General features: G+C 48.2%; 1 protein-coding gene across 2 annotated transcripts; it reads right to left on the bottom strand.

The window, feature by feature from the left end:
* Positions 1 to 2,633: 2,633 nt before the first annotated feature.
* Positions 2,634 to 6,815, bottom strand: LOC136661390 (cbp/p300-interacting transactivator 3-like). 2 transcript variants are annotated; one of them, XM_066638609.1, is made up of 2 exons: positions 6,632 to 6,815; positions 2,634 to 4,646 (listed from the first exon to the last, which is right to left on the bottom strand). In XM_066638609.1, exon 2 carries the CDS (start codon positions 4,631 to 4,633, stop codon positions 4,016 to 4,018), a length of 618 nt encoding a protein of 205 aa, XP_066494706.1. In that variant the 5' UTR covers positions 4,634 to 4,646; positions 6,632 to 6,815; the 3' UTR covers positions 2,634 to 4,015. The 2 variants fall into 2 exon arrangements, with proteins under 2 accessions (XP_066494706.1, XP_066494707.1); XM_066638610.1 differs by lacking the exon at positions 6,632 to 6,815 and adding an exon at positions 5,497 to 5,958.
* Between the last annotated feature and the right edge of the window lie 5,703 nt (positions 6,816 to 12,518).

The following is a 12,518-nucleotide window of genomic DNA, read 5'->3' as shown; positions in this document are numbered from 1 at the left end:
AAAGGAAGGTGGGATATGAAATTGAATGAGCAAACAGGAAAACAAACCTAGAAAGGCACATTTATGCCACTGGTGTGGTTCAGTAGCTTGGGAAGAAGAAGCCAACTATGATGGATGGGTGGTGGGTAGGCCAATGAAGGCCAAAGCTGCATTTTGTTTGTTATCTGCTTGCCTAGCTAACTGCTAGTTATGCTGTGCTTTTCCTTTTACTCAGCAGACATTAGCAAAAGCTAAATTTAGCCTGACCACAAACACTAGATGCTATTGATAGGGCTACGTGAACAAGAGATTCATGCCAGCGTTGGAGATAATAGCTAGTAACTGCACACTTAAAGGTGGCTTTAGGAAGTAAAAACATGTTCTAAACCTCCAGGCAAAGATGTTCTGCCTGCATGACTAGGGGGGAGAGGTTTAAGCTTACTAGAGCAAGAGCTGCTCTGCTGGATCAGGCCAAAGGCCCATCTAGTCCAGCTTCCTGTATCTCACAGTGGCCCACCACATGTCTCAGGGAGACTCAGCACAAGATACTTGTATTCTGTTGCTACTCCCTTGCATCTGGCCCCCAGAGAGGTTACTTCTAAAACCCAGAGGTTGCATATAGTCGTCACGGCTTGTAACCTGTGATGGACTTTTCCTCCATTCGTCTGTCCAATCGCCCTTTAGAGGCATCTAGGCCGGGAGCTATCACAACATCCTGTGGCAAGGAGTCCCACAGATCAAGCACACACCGAGTCAAGAAATATTCTAGATGTTTGGGAGGGATAAAAAGTCAAACAGACACGGTTGCATATAATAAGGGCTATAACCCAGGACTAGGTATTGCATGCATATGTTCTTTGGGCATACACCTAGCAGTGTGAACTACACAACCCTGTCATAGACGCATACATTTGCAAGCTGTGATTGGCTCAGCTCTTTCTCAAAGACCCACTTGACGGTAAGCCCCAGTTTGCTTCTGTGTAATTAGCGAGATGAACCTTAATAAGGACAGGCTTTACAGAGTTAGGATCTCTGACCTAGGAATCCTCAAGGAGTTGAGCCGAGACTATCCCAGCACACAACACCAGACAGAATTGGAAGGAGCAATGGGTTGTTCCAGCACAGCTGCTATTGCATTATATCAAGAATGGACCATGTTCATGACATGCCTAGTGCATGACTGGTGCCCATTTCTGTGTTAAAATATACAAAAGGCATGTGAGCTCCTGATCTGGATTAGGGTCATGAAGGCCAAGGGTTAAATCCCCTTATACCCACACTCCCAATTCAGAATCAGCTCCACACAGTTTTTCCATTTAATCATACAGATATCCAGTACATACTGGCATGGTGTAGTGTGGCCCTTAGTCCATTAAAAGAAAGGGCTCCACCTTTTATCATGTGATCATTATGCCTGGCAGTTCTTTTTTAAATAATTTGTTCTGCCAATACATTTTGCTTATTAAAAAAAAGCCAACAACAAGAAGCACATTAAATAGTCTGCAACCTCCACAACTTCTATAGCCATTCGAGGACACTTGGACTCACCACTTACTGCTTTGATGAGATCAGAGCCTCTGCTACAAGCACAGAATCGACCAACATGGTCCCTGCCCTAAAGAAGTGATGCCAACCTAAGTACAGCAGCATGAACCCAGAGTGAGGACAGCTCTCCAGAGCAGCCACCTCTGTTGCCATGCAGGACAAAAGGGTTTTGCTGTTATCAGGAGATGCCAGCTGGTTGCTTGTGAGAAGTAGCCCATAGGATGCATGCCATTGCAGCAAATCCCAAGCTGGCAGTGTGCAACATGACTCACCCCAAAGAGCATAAGCTTGCCAAGAGTACCCCATTCATCCATCCAAATGGATGGAATGGGCACAGCTCAGGCTCAAGGTCAACACCATGCTTACAAACGCATGGTATTCAAAGCCAGGACAAGACCCAAATACCATATGCAATTGCATTGGAGGAAAGCCACCCAACAACTAGCTGCATCTCTTAATTCATGCTAACCCCTACTTGTATGCATAGTACCTCTTAACATACAGAAGGTACCTTACAGAAGGTACCTTATACTATGGCCACCTTGTCTGGGACTGCTTAGTCTGAATGACAGGGGCTCTGTCAAGTGTAGGTCTGACCCTGCACATGCTACCTGGGGCCCTTTTAAGTGACGGCACCATGGATTAAAGTGGGGTCTTTTTGCCTCAAAGCACTAGCCCCACTGCAAAACATTCACCCATCTCCTTGCTTAAGGACCAGGCCCCATTGCCTCATTTGCAAGTTTCCACTACAGGACTTGGAGGCGTCCCTGATCTTAGAAACACAGATCAGATCAAGGAAACTTGATCACATGACAAAGATGGACAACCTTCCTCATGCCCATCCTTAGAGTAGCCTTGATCACATTTTAGTTAAGGCAGTGGGTTGCTTTTAGCATTGACTGCTAGGAAGGGCAAGAGACACAATCCAAGAAAAACCAAAGTCAGTTTCAGAGGTTTTTGCTTTTTTTTTTTTATTTGGAAAAAAAAGTAACCTGTACATTCTCACTTCATCGATCAACAATGATGTGCTTGCAACGAGAGGGGGCAGTAGCAACTTTAGAGTCGGCGTGCCAGGCTTTCCACGTTCCCAAAGCATTGGGAAATGCTGAATGAGAGGCTGAAAGGCAAGCAAGCTGTCGGCTACACCAAACGTTTCCCCCCTTTCTTCCTCAGAAACACAGTTAGAAGTAAAATCATTTTTTTAATCAAACCCTGGGAGAGAGAAGGAGATCTCGTCTACAGTGCCCAGTAGCAAAATGGTGTTTGCTGGCTCAGGCACCTGTGCGTCTGTTCAGCCCTTCCCGGTAATCTCAAAAGGCAAACAGATTGAGCCCTTCCAAATAAATAAGGATTGGGAAAACAAAAGATAAATAAGATTCTTTTAAAAAATCAGTTATATACACAAAATTACATGGATTTTATTTGGTTTCAGAGGCAAGGAAGAAGTGGATGGCAGTTGAAGGTTCTTGGTTGTCGTGGTCTGAAAGGAAATTCCATAATCTCACAACCAGTTTGTGGAATTTTTTGCTTCCCCTCCCAAAGAGAACACACACGAACTCTGAAGGCGCTCACTAGAAGAAGAAAAAAAAAGGAGGGGGGTGCAGCACCCAAATCAGCACATAAGAGGTGATACTAAAAAAAAATAATTAAAAATGTGTTTGTTTCTCTTCCTTGGAGAGAGTTTGCTGCCTCACTCACTTGCACCACATCACCCAGCACCCCCCAAATATTTTGTCTTCCAAGTTTGCTTTAAAGCAGTGAAAATTAAAGGGGGGGGGGAAACCCACCCAAGTTAACAAAACAGAACCTGAGGGTAGTGATCTCTTTAATTCAAGATACTCTCATCTTGAATTCAAAGACAGCAGGCAAAAGACCAGTTGCTAACTTCACTGTACGGAGGTGCAATAAGGCAAGAGAAGGGCACAAAGAACAAGCCACAGATTCCCTTTGCAGCAGGAGAGTGGTTAGCAACAACAAGAAAAAAACAAAAAACACAACAACCACACACGCACACAAATGGAGATGTGCGCTCTTAATAGCTTGCAAACTTCCTTGGCAGAGCCAACAGCAAAGCAGACCTCAGCTGGCACAGCTTTCCACCCCAGCATTTTGTAGTCCAACCAGTAGTTTTGAAAATTTCCTTTACTCCGAGACTGAAATCCTCTAGCTGCTGTGGGAACAATCCTAGGACAAGAAGGCTCGCATCTTCCATAGGCTTCCACCGGCAAAAGCCTTCTGCTTTCTCGACACAAAAGAAACATCTCCCCCTCCCACCAGAGGTCGAAACACAGCACAAGCCAAAGAGCCTCGCGTGATTGTCCACTGTTTTTTTTTTTTTTTGCAAGGTGGCCAAGCTGAACCGCCTGTATAAATTTGTGCATGGAGAAGATCAAACAGGGTGTATTTTTTTTTTGTTTTTTTTGGAAGGGGGGGCGTGATAATTAAAATCAAGCCACTGAGGAGAAGGAGCACCAGCTTCCAGCAGAGTCACTCAACAGCTGATGGCGCTGGGCTGCTGTTTGTTGACAAAGTCCGAGATGAAATCAAACTCGTTCTGTCCAAGAAAGAGTTCTGGCAGCTCCTGAATCCGATCCAAACCCAATTCCATGACCAAAGATGTTAAGACCTCTTCATCAATGAGATCCGTGTCCATAACGTTCAATGTCAATGCAGGAGAGGGCATATGCGGCATGCCAGAATGCTGGCTGGGCCCCACCCTATATTGCTGCGCACTGGTTCCGATGGGCCCATTGGCCATCCCCATGAGCGGATGACCTTGGTACTGGGTATTGAGTTTCTGTAAGTGCATACTGGCCATGAGTTGCTGAGTACCAACTGGTCCCATGTATTGCTGCTGTTGCTGCTGCTGGCTTGGATTGTTGAACATCATCGCGTTGGGCACCTGGTGGTGACCCATCTGTCCGTTGATGCCAGGCCTCTGCCTCATCCCTCCATCCATGCCCGGACTTCCATATTGCATCATCTGGTGGTTGGCGGGCAATGTCCTTAGCATGTGCTGCGCATGCTGCGGGGGGCCTTGCATGCCATTCAACCCCATTCGGTAGCTCTGCATCCCATGGGTCATTGGCATCATCATGTGCTCCGACATTGCGATCGGCACACTGGAAGACAAAGAAAGCAGGTTACAGAGGGGCCAAACAGTCCACATCATAGAGCGTGGCTAGCACAAGCTACACGGTACAGTACAAGGTGCACAGTCCAAGTATAGCAGGCCTGGTCAAGTGGCATAGCTAAGGGAGGGCAAGAGGGTACATTGCCCAGGTACCACATCTTGAGGGGATGCTAACCTACACCCCAAATGGTGGATCCCAAGGCAGGCAGAGCCATTAGAGGCCTTGTGATGTGTGGGGAGGTCGTGCGCATGTTAAACATTTTTGTGCCCTTGCCATTAAGCCAGTCTGCTGACAGGTCTGAGCATGGATGGAAGACCTTTCGAGACCTTCAGAGCTGGCTGGCAGGTAGTTTTCTTGGCTGCACCTGGAGATCCCAGGGTCTGAACCTGGGATCTTCTGCATGCAAAAGCAGGTTCTCTCCACCTGAGCTACAGCCCCTCTCTTTGTACCCCCCATGCACCCAGTGCTGTAGTTCCATCATGCAAGAAGGCATGTTTTAAATAAGGATAAGGAAGTCTGTGCATTGACTTTTGCACAGCTCCCAGGGATCAAGTGCAACTTTTTTTTTGAGCTTATTCACTAGGGGAAAGTGTATGCTTGCACACACCTGCATCATTCCTTGTCTACCGTAGTGGCAGAGCGCAATGACCCCCTTGAAGGGATAGTGCATGTAGCAGGGGTCGAAGAGAAGATTACAGCGGTGGTATATTGCTCTGGGAAGCTTTAGGCAAGACTAGAGCAGGTGACACCAGCGAAGGGGCAGGTGAAAGCAAAAACTTTGTGCTATCAGACCAAATAGTCTACCCACTCCATATCCCCAGAGTGGCCAACAAGTTACCTCTCCCTTGTTGCAACTCCTCAGAAGGGCCAAATATACCAGTTGGATCCAACTCCTGGGGCTGCCTCTACTCCACCAATTGGTCTAAATTTCCTAGTGGCCACACCAGATGCCTACTCATGCCCCCTAGAGGCAACACAGTGTGCTGCCAGGAGGGTAGGCAATGCTGCCCCCTAGCGCCTGGAATGACACAGATCAGGGATATACACCAAAGCCTTGACTTCAATGGAAATTGATCGGTCTGATATTAAACTCTCCCCATGCCCTTCTTGTCCTGGGATGGTCACTTTCTTCTGCAATCTTTGCATAAGCAGTTTGCAAATCCGAGATGAGGACGACACTGGTGGTGCATTTAAACCCAAGCCCCGCATATTCCAAGTGCATGAATGAAATATTGTGCAGCCCCAAGTCTCTTGCAAGCCAGCTGCCTCTGGTCAGATCTCTGACCTGTGCGTGTGTGTGTGTGTGGGGGTCCGATGGAGACACTGGGTGCAATATCCAAGTGCCCCTCTTTGGTCCTCCAACTCTTGAGATGTTGTGCAGCCCCCCTCCCAAGGAAGGAAGTCCCTTGCAAGCCAACTGCCTCTGGTCCAGATCTCCGACCCGTGGGGGTCCGATGGTGGCACCCGGGTGCAAGACCAAAGCACCCCTCTTTGGTGCTCCAACTCACGAGATGTTGCGCAGCCCCCCAAGCAAGGAAGTCCTTTGCAAGCCAGATGCCTCTGGTCCAGATCTCTGGCCTGTGGGGGTGTGTGTGTCCAATGGTGGCACCCGGGTGCAAGATCCACGCACCCCTCTTTGGCCCTCCAACTCAGCAGCTTCCCCCCCTCCCCTCCCAGGCTCCAGGCAGCTCCCACCCCGGCCACATTCCGCCAGCAGCCGCAGCAGCACAAAGATCAGGGCTGCGAACAAAAGTTTAACCCTTCGCTCCCTGCTCCGGAGCGCAGACAATGCAGCGGAGTTAGCGCGTGGCGCAATGGGGGGGGGCTGGAGAAGAAGGGGGCAGAGGGGAGAAGATAAGGAGGACCCCCTTTGCTCTCCGTGCAGTGCCCGGGAAGGAGGATCACGGCTCCAGCCAGCCCCCCAAGCCTCCCCAGCATCACCTCCCGCGCGAGCTACTCTCCAGCCTACGTACCCCGGGCGAGGGCGACGATCCCCGGGGTAGGCTCACGACTCCGAGGGTTGAGTGCAACGAGACTGGCTCCGGCTCCTACCGCCTCCCAGCCAGCAGCCCCTAGCCCAGCCCGGCTGCATCAACCCCCAAGCAGCCGCTCACACCGTCTCCCTCCGCCAGCGTCCCTACGATCCCTCCTCCTGCTGGTTGCAGCCACCGTGTATATTTGGGTTAACTTCAGCTTTATATATGCAAAAGAGGGGGTGTGGCCAAGGACCACGCCCCTCCTCTCTGATTGGTGCACATCTTCCCAATGGGTTCTTTTCTGGGGGAGGGGGAATCTGTTCCACCCCCCTCCCTCCCCATCAAAGGGACCGAGGTGAGGAATCCGGAGAGTCCCGCCTACCTGTGTTTGTTTCAGCTGCGGAGGGTTTGCATGTTTGCAACACAGTGCAAGGGGGGGGGGGAAGCTGGCTACGATCCTTTCCTGGGAGTAAATCCCATGGAGCACAATGGGATTTGCTTCTGAGTAGGCATTCCCTAGGATGGGGGCTGTGGCTTAGGCGCAGGGGAGAGGGGACGCGGGAGAGCTGCGATCCTCCTAAGCCACCCTTTCCTGGGAGTAAATCTCATGGAACGCGATGGGGCTTACTTCTGAGTAGGCATGCCGGGGATGGGAGATGTGGCTTATCCTCGCCACCCTTTCCTGGGAGTCAATCTCATGGAATACGATGGACTTGCTTCTGAGTAGACCTGCCCAAGGATGGCGCTGTGACTTTGGTGTAGGGGAGAGGGGAGGCGGGAGAGCAGCGATCCTCCTAAGCCACCCTTTCCTGGGAGTAAATTTCATGGAGCACAATGGGACTTGCTTCTGAGTAGACCTGCCCAAGGATAGGGCTGTGGCTTAGGCGCAGGGGAGAGGGGACGCTTCTGGACTCTGCTGCCAGCCAGCCACTCATCCTTCCTTTCATCCCCCACCTCTCTGCAGAGTATCCCCCCCACCCGTGGGGCCCCGGGGTGCGAGGGTGGGGTGCAGGAGGCGCTGCGGGCTCCTGGGCAGGGAAGGAGGCAGGCTGGGCTAGCTGGGTGTTGTGATTCATTCCCAGGCTTCCCTCTGCCCTCCTTCCCTCCCTTCCCCCCCCAACCCGCCTGGGCTTTTAGCCATGCAAATGATGGCTCCTTGTTGTGATCAGAGGAGCTGGGAATTCAGATCACCCCGGTCGTGAGCAACAGCAGGGACGTGGTGGCCGTGCCTGCCTCACCTGCCTCTCCTCCCTTACCTGGCAGCTTCTGAAAGTGTTTCAGCAGAAGTCACGTGGTGCTGGCTTGTTTGTTTGTATCAAATGCTTTGCTTGTCTGTTTCAAATGGGTATCTATCTATCTATCTATCTATCTATCTATCTATCTATCTATCTATCTATCTATCTATCTATCTATCTATCACCTTTTCCTATGCGGGAGAAAATGCTCAAGGCGGCTTACAGTTCAAGAACTAAAAAATATACAAATAGATCCACGGTTCAAAAATGGTGGGTTGCGACCCGATTTTGGGTGGGCCACCAAAGGGTGATGGAAGGATCAGCTCACTGCCTCAAGCCCTGAGGCTATTCAAAGATCAGATCCTGTACCTGCTAATTTCCCTGCAATGAGCTCAGCTCCTGAAGTTTGCAAGCATGTGTAAATACAGGGAGATAAATTTTTCACCGTCTTTTTCTCTGGTTATTATTACTTATAAATGAATAAATAAATACATTTCTTTCTAGATCTATTTTTTAAAAATTGTCTGGTAAGCCTAGGTGGGTCCGAATAGAATGTTGTTTACAAAAATGTTGTTTAAAAACACCTTGGTATGTACAAATAATGCTATCATGTCATTCGAAAGGTAATTTAATGCAGAATGCAATGAAACAACCATGTTGGAATAGCTGTATTCCATCAAACGTTATGCCCAGTTAGCCAGAAAATGAAAACACAGCTGCCTTACGGGACAAAAAGTGGATTTCTTTAACTCAAAACTGAGTGATGAGACTGACTGTTCCGACAGCCAATGAGGTATTTTTATGATACAGCATGGAACCAATAAGGTGTTAATATGAATCAACTCTCATTTCCATGTACCATACATTTACCCCTGCTAACTGGGTAATGCTCCTTTTTCAAGTGGTGCTCCTCTTGTATTTATCAGGGGGAGAATAACCGCCCATCTTCACCCCAGCACAGTGTCTCTAATCAATATGGGGCACACTTTTTATTTATTTACTTAAGTTTGATTTTGTCATAGGGGGAGAGCTACAAAATCTTCTTTGTCCCTAGGTAGCAGATGCCTTAACTATGCCACTGGGTATGTGCTTGACCAGCTCCCACCATAGCTGGTCCTCCTTCCCTAGACCACTGGCCTAGACTGCTGGTCTTTGGAGTGTGGATATGACACCCACAGGTTCCATGGACTTTGTTTTCCCAAGACATTGGCAGCACAAAATGTCTCATGTGTAAGCTTTCTTATACAACCAGTGTCACATTGAAACCAGGCTTCCTGGTGCAGCCTTGTGCAAGTCGCTTCCTCTCTGCCTCTGTTTTCAACATCGAGAGGATTGTGTGGAGGTTGTAAATAAAGGCCAAATGACAGGTTACACAAAGCCAATCATTGACAGGCGGGCTCTGTGCCCGTGCCAGACTGCACATGCCATATGGCATAGCCCTGTGGTTGGCATCATGTGGCACCCCCTTGCCTGCTTCTGAGTGGTGCATTTGGCGAAGGGCAGCCCTTCCAAGAGGCCTACTGAAGCCTCAGACCTCAGATTAGTGGGGGGGGGGCCATCAATTGCCTTCCTCTGTCCTTCTACTCATGCATTTTTCTGCTGAAATCCCCTTCCCAGGCAGCTGTTTGCTCCACCTCCTCAATTCCCTCCACCTAGTCATGTAAGGAGGGGATTTCCTCAGGGGTACAGAGTTAACCTCCCCCCCCCCCAACTCTGCAATCCAAGCTGGATCCTTTCCCCCTTAGTGGTTGTTATTTCTCCAAAAAAAAAACAGGCGACCTCTCCCTCTTTGGGTATTCAGTTCATCTGTTAAGGACTGCTAATGTCATTAGCATTGGTGCGCTAATTCTGGTGTGGCATTGTGGCTGAGAGATTGAGCTGTGAATCAGGACTTCCTTGGGTTGGATTTTGCCTCTGCCAAGAATTCCTACAGTGACCTTGGGCAGGCCACTTCCTCTCAGTTTCAGTGGAAATATTGGGATGGTAAGTAAGACTGGAGTCAACAGTGGTTCTCAAACCTTTAGCACCAGGATCCACTTTTTAGACTGAGAATCTGTCAGGACGCACTGGAAGTGATGTCATGACCAGACGTGACATCATCAAGCAGGAAAATTTTTAATCCTAGGCGGCAATCCTACCACACTTATTCAGGAGTAAGTCCCACTGATCACTGTAAAAGAATATACATAGTAGTAGTAGCTTGTTAAAATTACAGGTCTGTAACATTTCCCCAGATGCAGCCACATACCATGGTAGCATTAAGTCTAGTATATTAAAAATAAAATATTGAAAAGAATGGGGACCCACCTGAAATCGACTTGTGACCCACCTAGTGGGTCCCGACTCACAGTTTGAGAAACACTGTCTTACAGCATTGTTATGAGGAGGACAGCCTCAAATTAATCCATTTGAGGTGCTTGGTGCACTTAGAAAGAATTACGCAAATATTAGGTCTTATGCCTTTGGCCCAGAAATGCAATAAAGATTCTCAGTAGCATCCTGAAGCCTTCTGGCACCCAGGGCTGGATGATGCAGCGATGTCAAACCCCTATGTCATCATGTCTCCCCTGTGCCAGACATTCCCTCGACTTCCAGAATAGAAGTCCTTTCAGAGTCAAGGTAGGGCGGGTGGGCCCAATCTATGGCACTCACAGCTTCCAGCGACAAACACTGCATGCACCACCCCATGACAAGTCCAGGAAACACCAAAAGGACCACAAGGGTGTGTGTGTTGCTCCAGTTGCCCCCCCCCCTGCATGCCACCTGCCCCTCCGTCTGCGGGCTGGCAACTGTGGCCCACGGCCCCCTGGCCCTCCTTGTCCGCTACTGAAGATTCTGATGCACCTTTTTCAAAAGGAGATGATGATGAGTGGTGGATAATAGTTGTATACAGTACATCCCAGGGACAAACACACAAAAATACTCCTCATCATATTTGGTTGACTCAAAATGTGGATGAGACCACCACAAAATATGGCTAGAACTAAACTGAGAGGCATCGTGGGAAAATTCTCCATTGTGGTGGTCCACACGTTTCTCTGAGCGCAATGATGACTCTTTTCTTCAGCTCTAGGTAGGTGGTGACTGATGCATCGCTCATCAGCGGTGTGCTTGGCAAAGGAAAGGGGATTTGTGCCATGTCATTAAAAATGCGGTGCAGCCTCCGTTGTCATAATAAGACGATGTGCAGAAGTGATGCACGTTGGGAAAAATAATCCCTCCTGGCCCAGAGCACGGTGGATGGTTGGGCTCTAATGGCTGCTTGCACTCAGGGAATCAATCCTGGAGTCATTGTGGATTCACTCACTGGAAAACAAACACCAGTGCAATGTAAACAGAAGGATAGAAATGAGTCACTGTTCTGAGCACTTTTGCCTGGGGCTCCCAAAGAACGATGGCCGGTTTTGGGGCAATGTCGGGCACTCTTTCTCCGTTCTGCAACCTGTAGTCAGTGTAGCAAAGTCCAGCTATCAGTAGCTCCAACAGCGCTCTAAAGCAGACCGTGGATCGGAACCCACCGGTGGGTTGCGAGCCAATTTCTGGTGGGCGGCAAAAAGTTTCCGAAATGTTGAAAGCAAACCTTTGCAAGCATCCTTGCCCAGTTTGCCGAAGAAATGACTGTAAAGGTTTGGGGGAACAGTCCTTGAACTCCATTTCTAGGGAGAGTCTAGCAAATGGCTATACACACATACTATATGTAAGGTACCTAGCAGACTCAGGAGCACAGGGGCCCTGATTATTAATAATAATTATTATTAATAATCAGGGCCCCTGTGCTCCTGAGTCTGCTAATAATAATTAATAATTAATAATAATTGTTATTATTAATACATAAAAATATTATTCTTCTATATCTTTTTCATGGTAAAGCTGTGTGGGTCGTTATAGATTGTCATTTTTAAAAGTGGGTCCTGGTGCTAAAACGTTTGGGAAGTACTGATCTAGGGGGCCACAGAAATTACCATTGATCAACAGCAAAAAGCAGCCTTACTCGGAAAAGGTGACAAGTCTAATTTTTAATCTAACATTAAAAATATGACAGAAGGCAGGCATCCCAGGTCCTTGGGAGGACTCGATGTCTGGATAAAACAAATCAGTCAATAACATATGTCTGATACTGCGAACAATAACAGTAATAATGGCCTTGAGCAAATTACACCAGCTCAGCTCTGGAATAAATCATTGCTTGGGACAGCAAGAATCCTACAAAGATACATCAGTGATTCCCAAGATCTTGACTAGATCCCAAATTGCAGACTATAACCAGTCCAGCATAGATTAAATATACTACTACTACTATACTATAGCACTAGTAGTAGTAGTAGTAGTAGTAGTAGTAGTAGTAGTAGTGTTTACTGCACTATTAGGCATGGAAGTAAAAGAAATGAACGTCCTGTGTGAACATTTTGTGGCCTGTCCATACGTTTGGAAGTAAACATGGCCAGTGGTGTCACTAGGGTTTTTGTCACCTGGTGGGGGAGGCCAGTATATCACTCCCATGATGGACCTCCTCCCATGCAGTGGGCAAGACAACACCCTGGGTGGTGGGCATGGTGATATACCATTGCCTGTCTCCACTGGATTTTCGGCAGTAACTTTTGATAGGATAGAGATATTTCAATGTGGTTTGTTTCATTGCATTCTGCATG

The sequence above is a fragment of the Tiliqua scincoides genome, chromosome 10 (assembly GCF_035046505.1).
Source record: "Tiliqua scincoides isolate rTilSci1 chromosome 10, rTilSci1.hap2, whole genome shotgun sequence".
In the NCBI taxonomy this organism is placed as follows: Eukaryota; Metazoa; Chordata; class Lepidosauria; order Squamata; family Scincidae; genus Tiliqua; species Tiliqua scincoides.
The sequence above is the reverse complement of the archived record's forward strand: the minus strand, read 5'-3'. Positions and strand labels throughout refer to the sequence as shown.